The 6,658-nt window shown below is 45.1% G+C and overlaps 1 protein-coding gene across 1 annotated transcript; it reads right to left on the bottom strand.

Moving 5' to 3' along the window:
* Window positions 1–5,954: 5,954 nt before the first annotated feature.
* LOC109176745 (RNA-directed DNA polymerase homolog) lies at window positions 5,955–6,341 on the bottom strand. The gene has a single exon (XM_019326137.1). It carries the CDS (start codon window positions 6,339–6,341, stop codon window positions 5,955–5,957), a length of 387 nt encoding a protein of 128 aa, XP_019181682.1.
* Window positions 6,342–6,658: the final 317 nt, after the last annotated feature.

Raw genomic sequence — 6,658 nt, 5'->3', positions numbered from 1 at the left:
CGATCTGATAGCGCCGCAGCACCATTAACACATGATCTGTGCCTATAGCACAATAATCAAGGGGTCTTACCTGTAGCACGAAGACGTGGCACCGTAGCGCTTAAAACTTGATCCATGCCTTTAGCAAGCAAATCAAGGGTGGTCTGTGCCTATAGCACAATGGCCGAGCACTCGTTGTGCTAACCGCCAACAAATCATTTCCACCAATCATATCACAATTCCCATCATGGACAAATCCATCACAACAACCGGTGCACCGTGATAACGACGATCAATAACACTCAATCAACAACGATAATCAAAGCTCAACAGCAACAACAATCAAAGTTCAACTACAACAATAGTCGCACACACATAACTCGTAAAACGGTAATCAGAAACATCATACGAGACTCATAAACATCAAACGGGGTACAACGGGGCACGGGGAAACACAAAACGGGGTAAAATGTCACAACACACCGCCCATTCCAGCGGGTGTACGGCGGGTGGTCAACCACCCGCCGGTGGACGGCCATGTACCAGCGAGTGTACGGTGGGTGGTCAACCACCCGCAGGCAACCCGCTGGTACGACGGACAAATACTGGTGGGTGGTCAGGTGGGGGTTCGTCCCCCCACCGACCCCCCGCTGGTACATGGTAACTTGGCACCTTTCCCAACCCAGGAATTCCTCAACTACACCCAAAACCAAGTCCAAATACATCCCAATACACATCAACAACAATATGGACCTGAACCACAAGAATTAAGCCAAGAAACCAACACCATTAAATCCTAAATACATGTTCCTAACATATCAAGACTCAAGAATCAACTTCTAATCATGCAAGAACGACAAGAATCACAAGAACATCAAGATTCCATCAAATAAACCCTAATAACAAGCTCTAGACATGCCTAAATGCCAGGTCACACATATAATCAATCACAACATCAAGATCATCAGGATTATCAAATAAACACGACATAAACCCTAGGCAAAGCTCTATTAAGACTCAATCACAGAATCACATATATGATTATCAAATGAGCCAATAATTAAGATATAGAAAGGAAAATAGGTTTTGTAAGACATGTGTTACCTATTAGCCTTAACTAATCCTCCCTTGGCTATTAAGTTTCTTTTTCGAGATTTCCCTAGGCTTGGTGGTGGGGAATTCCTCTGGCCAGGTTTCTTGGGCGATTTGTGTCTATGAGAGGTGAGAGAGGTTCTAAATGCTTTCTAATCCCTATTTATAAGTTTAAGAAATCCTATTTGGAATCTGAGTGGTATGGCCCACTTTCTTTATCCTTAACAGGCCTAAGGCTCAAGAGCAGGCAAGGGTTCACGATCCATTGTGGACCACATTAATTAATTAAGGGAATTCTAACCAAATTAAATCCTTTTTAACTATTCGTTAACGAGATTAAGTCAATAATTAATCCGGATTTGAAGGCTGTAACACAGGGTGTTACACCCTCCCCACCTTACAAGAAGTTTCGTCCCCGAAGCTTAGACGTAACGAGACTTATCCTAACCATATGTCTTAAGGTTTAGACTAGGGTACCTTTGTTGAACAGGTTGGGGTAGCGTTCCTTCATTGCACTTTCCAGCTCCCAGGTTGCTTCTTCAGTCTCATGGTTAGACCAAAGGACTTTGACCATCTTCACAGTGTTCCTGCGGGTTTCCGTCGTCTTTGTATCAAGGATCCTCACGGGTCTTTCTTCATAGGACAAGGTTTTATCCAGGCAGACTACTTCTGGTTGGAGGACATGCGTAGCGTCGTGCACGTATTTCTTTAGTTGCGACACGTGGAATACGTTGTGTACTCGATCTAGTTCGGCTGGTAATGCGAGGCTGTAGGCCAGATTCCCGATCCTTTCTAAGATTTCGTAGGGACCGATAAATCTGGGGCTTAGTTTCCCTTTCTTTCCAAACCTCATTACTCCTCGTGTGGGTGAGATCTTCAACCAAACCTTTTCACCCACTTGAAATTCGGCCGGTTTTCTTCCCAAATCGGCGTAGGACTTTTGGCGGTCCTGCGCGGCCTTCATTTTCTCTTGGATGCACTTGACCTTGGCGATGGTGTCTTGTAAGTATTCGGGCCAAGTCTTCCCAGCATAAGGGGGTCCTGCACTTTTGACCATACAAAGCCTCGTAGGGTTCCATACGAATACTCGCGTGGTAGTTATTGTTGTAGGAGAATTCAAGCAAATCTAAGTGTTCTTCCCATGATCCCTAGAAGTCTAACATGCATGCCCTCAACATGTCTTCTAGGGTTTGGATTGTTCTCTTAGTCTGTCCGTCGGTTGTGGGGTGGAAAGAAGTGCTTAGTTTTAGTCTTGTCCCCAAAGTTGTTTGTAACGATTTCCAAAATTGGGATAGGAACTTGGAATCCCTGTCCGAGACAATATCTCGTGGTACCCCGTGGTACTTGACCACTTGACTTATATAAGCCTTGGCTAATTAGTTCATCGTCCAAGTCTCCTTCATGGCGATGAATCGTGCAGTTTTGGTTAGCCGGTCTACAATTACCCAAATCTTGTCATTTCCCGTTCGGGTCACGGGTAAGCCTTCTACGAAATCCATGGAAATGGAGTCCCACTTCCCGTGGGGTATTTCTAGTGGTTGTATGAGTCCCTTGGGTTTACACCTTTCAGCCTTAACTCTCTGGCAGTTCAGGCACTTACTCACAAAGCTTGCCACTTCCCTTTTCATGTTGGGCCACCAAAACTGTTTCTTCACTTCTTTGTACAGTTTGTCGCCCCCAGGGTGCACCGAGTATGCCCTCTTCTAGGATTCATTTCTTCAGATGTGTACATGCTGTGGGCACACACCACCTTCCTTTATAGCGAAGGCTACATCGTTAAATAGCTAGTATGACACTTTTCTTTTTTCGAATGCGCCCAGCCCTAATTGCATTAATTCGGGGTCTTGCTGCTGGCCATCTTTGATTTCTTCAAACAACGCAGGCACGACCCTCATGCTAAATAGCTGAATCTCGACCTCCACTTGACCTTGCTCTACCACTTCCAATCCCAACCTTTGAAAATCCCCATATAATTCATCCGCCAATACCCAAGTGGTGTTGAGGGAGTTGTTCGTTTTCATGCTGAGCGCATCTGCCACTACGTTAGTCTTTCCCTCGTGGTATTGGATGTTTAAATCGTAATTGTAACACCCCGTGTTACGAACCCTAAAACCAATTAATCATTTAACCAATTATCCAAAGAAAGAATTAAATTACAATAATTAATTAGGAAAAGGCCCACCATAGTCCGTGGGCCTCACCTCTAAAAACCCAACCCCTAGTCCTAAAAGGAATAGAGTTAGCAAGCCTATAGTATTTGGGCCCTAATTAGGACTCTTAGATACATAAATAGGGGACATAGGAGGCACCTAGAACCCACACCACAATAATCTCTCACCACACAAGGAGCTCCAAGAATTCCCCTAGGAGAAATCAAGAAAGAAGGAAGACTTAGAGAAAGACCCTTCATAGCCAAGGAAATTAATTAAGGCTAAGAGGTAACCCATGTCTCAACAAAACCTATTTTCTTAGCTATGATCTCTCTCTCTTAGGCATCCTCCTATATTCTTGTGTCTTGATGAATTGTTATGATATTGATGATGTGATCTTGATAATTGGTGATATGGTTTTATCTTGATAATCTTGATGATGATAAGGGTTTCTTGATGATTGTGTAATGTTCTTGATGAATCTTGATATTTCTTGATATTAAAAGATGGGTTACGTTCTTGATGATTTAATTGTGATTAGAGCCCTAGGATGTAACGTGAAACTCGTATGGTGTTATTCTTAATGTATTGGGTGGGAATTCACATGTTTGGGTGTTAATTATGTTTAGAAAGCATGATAGGACAGGTGCCGCATGTTTCTCGCTTTTGATCCGTTAATTGTCTACGTGTTGCCATCAATTGCGTTTAAAGGTGTCTAAGCATGGTTTCGGGTTCCACAAAGGTTCCCGGGGCGTTATTTGTGAAAAAGAGTCAGTGGGGGGTAGGTGGGGGTAGGGGACCCGCCACCTACCCGCGGCCAGGTTTAACGTCGGCGGCAGCGGGCAGGCGACTGCCCGCCGCCGGGCACCCGCTGCCCGGAGACTTGTCGCCCGCGGGTGACCCTTCACCCACCGCCTACCCGCTGGAAATTCCCCCGCCTCGGGATTCCGGCTTCCCCGTTTGATGTTCCCCAGACCCCCGTGGTGTCCCAACGGAACCCGTCCATCGTGCCTATGTCTAGTTTGATGTTCGGGTACCATTCGTAGGTTGAATAAGTCTTATATATTGCATGCTAGTTGGATTGGTATCCCGTTGGCCTAGGTGTAAGAGGTATGAACCCCTTAGGAGTATTCTTAGTATGTGGATGATCACGCATAGGTCTCGTTATACGATTTCTCCCCCTTCCCAATGTGTCAATGTGGGTTGCATGTGGTTGCTATGTGTTATGTGTGCATGAAACCCCAATTTGGTTGCGATCAAATTGGTTATTCCTGAGCTGCGGTTTAGAAGCTGGCTGCGGTCAGATTTACACTCTCGGGCTGCGGTCCACCGTTTGGTTGCGATCAAACGTTTTACATGAGCTGCGGTTCATATTCCTGGCTGCGGTCAGATGACTACTCTTAGGCTGCGGTCCACTGTTTGGTTGGGATCAAACATTATGATGAGCTGCGGTTCATCGGTCGGTTGTGATCGACCCCTCCGTGTTGCGATACGGGGCAGGGTGCTGCGGGGCCGTGTCAGAGCTATATGCGCTGACCCTCATGTATGGGCATGCGGTTGGTCCTGTTATGCTAGTAAACTGTATATGCTTGGTTATGACTATTGGCTGTGCTTATCTCTATCTGTCGAGTCTGTTCCCTATGCTTGTGAATTGTATGACTGTTGACTGTGCTTATCCCTATCTGTCGAGTCTATGCCCTGTTTTATAAAGCTAGAGTCTCTTAGGATATATCTTCATACTTCGAAATGGTTTTTCTTATATCTATGTATATATCTATATGTACTGTATTTCAACGCGTTGGAGTGGGTTACCAGCATCTCTCGCTGAACAGATATATTTGGCTTTCAGGCACAGAGGATTAGTCACTGGAGCGCACTAGAGATTCGGAGCATAGAATAGATAGTTTCCCTTTCGGCCTGCGTGCCATGTTTATGTATTGATACTATTCGATGGTCCTAGAAGTAAGCCTGTGCACCTGAGTTCTCTAGCTCAGGTGTGGCATAACACCCCGTACTCTTATGTATGTTTTGGGATTTATGAGCATTTACCTTTATTATTTAAGCTTCAAAAGTTTAAAATTTTCGGGGTGTTACAGTAATCCTTTATGAGTTCTAACCACCGTCGCTGTCGCATGTTTAGGTCCTTTTGGGTGAAGATGTACTTCAAGCTTTTGTGGTCCGTGTACACCTTACATTGCACCCCGTACAAATAGTGCCTCCAGATTTTTAGAGCAAATTCTACTGCTTCCAATTCCAAGTCATGGGTGGGGTAATTCTCCTCGTGTGTCTTGAGTTGCCTAGACGCGTAAGCAATCACCTTACCATTTTGCATTAACACGCAGCCCAGTCCTTTCTTTGAAGCATCACTGTAAACTTCAAACCCTTCCAATCCCGATGGCAGTGCTAACACTGGGAATGTAGTCAATTTCTCTTTTAGCCCTTGGAAAGCCAGGTCCCAACTTGCGTCCCATTGGAAAGGGATTTCCTTTTTCATGAGTCTCATCATGGGTTGAGCTATCCTTGCGAAATCAGGTAAGAATCTTCGATAATATCCAGCCAACCCGAGGAAACTTCTAACTTCTGAAATTGACGTGGGTGGGGACCATTCCTTCACCGCTTGGATTTTCGTTGGGTCTACCATAATCCCCTCCTTGGTTATTACGTGGCCTAGGAATGCCACACTGTCCTTCCATAATTCACACTTGGAGAGTTTGGCATACAACTGCTTTTCTCTTAGCGTTTGTAATATGGTTCGTAGATGTTTCTCATGTTCTTCCTTGTTTCGAGAGTAGACCAAAAGATGTCGTCAATGAACACGATCACGAATTCATCCAAGTAGGGGCGAAACACGCGGTTCATGAAGTCCATGAATACTACGGGGGCGTTGGTCAATCCGAAAGGCATTACCATGAACTCGTAGTGATCGTAGCGAGTTCGGAAGGCGGTCTTAGGGTTGTCCTGATTGGCTACCTTTATTTGATGATATCCGGATCTCAAGTCAATTTTTGAAAACACACCTGTTCCTTTGAGATGGTCAAACAAATCATCTATTCGAGGGAGGGGGTATTTGTTCTTCACTGTAACTTGATTTAATTCCCTATAGTCAATGCATAGCCGCATGCTCCCATCTTTCTTCTTAACGAATAGTACTAGGCCCCCCATGGCGAGGTGCTAGGGCGGATGTAGCCTTTATCTAACAAGTCTTGTAATTGAGTCTTCAATTTTTGCATCTCTTTTGGTGCCATTTTGTAAGGCGTCTTTGATATGGGGGCGGTGCCTGGCACTAGGTCCACGGTGAACTCCACTTCCCTAGGTGGTGGTACCCCAGGAATCTCTTCGGGGAAAACATCTGTGAATTCGCTTACCATCGGGATTGGCTGCGATTCGTCACCCTTGACATTTAAATCCTCGATGGTGCACAGAAAAACCTCACATCC

Source organism: Ipomoea nil, unplaced genomic scaffold (genome assembly GCF_001879475.1).
Source record: "Ipomoea nil cultivar Tokyo-kokei standard unplaced genomic scaffold, Asagao_1.1 scaffold0755, whole genome shotgun sequence".
In the NCBI taxonomy this organism is placed as follows: Eukaryota; Viridiplantae; Streptophyta; class Magnoliopsida; order Solanales; family Convolvulaceae; genus Ipomoea; species Ipomoea nil.
This window is presented reverse-complemented; position numbering and strand designations above follow the sequence as displayed.

Excerpts from the sequence above, each read along its gene's own strand:
- LOC109176745 (XM_019326137.1), bottom strand. The coding sequence starts at position 6,341 with ATGCGGCTATGCATTGACTATAGGGAATTAAATCAAGTTACAGTGAAG.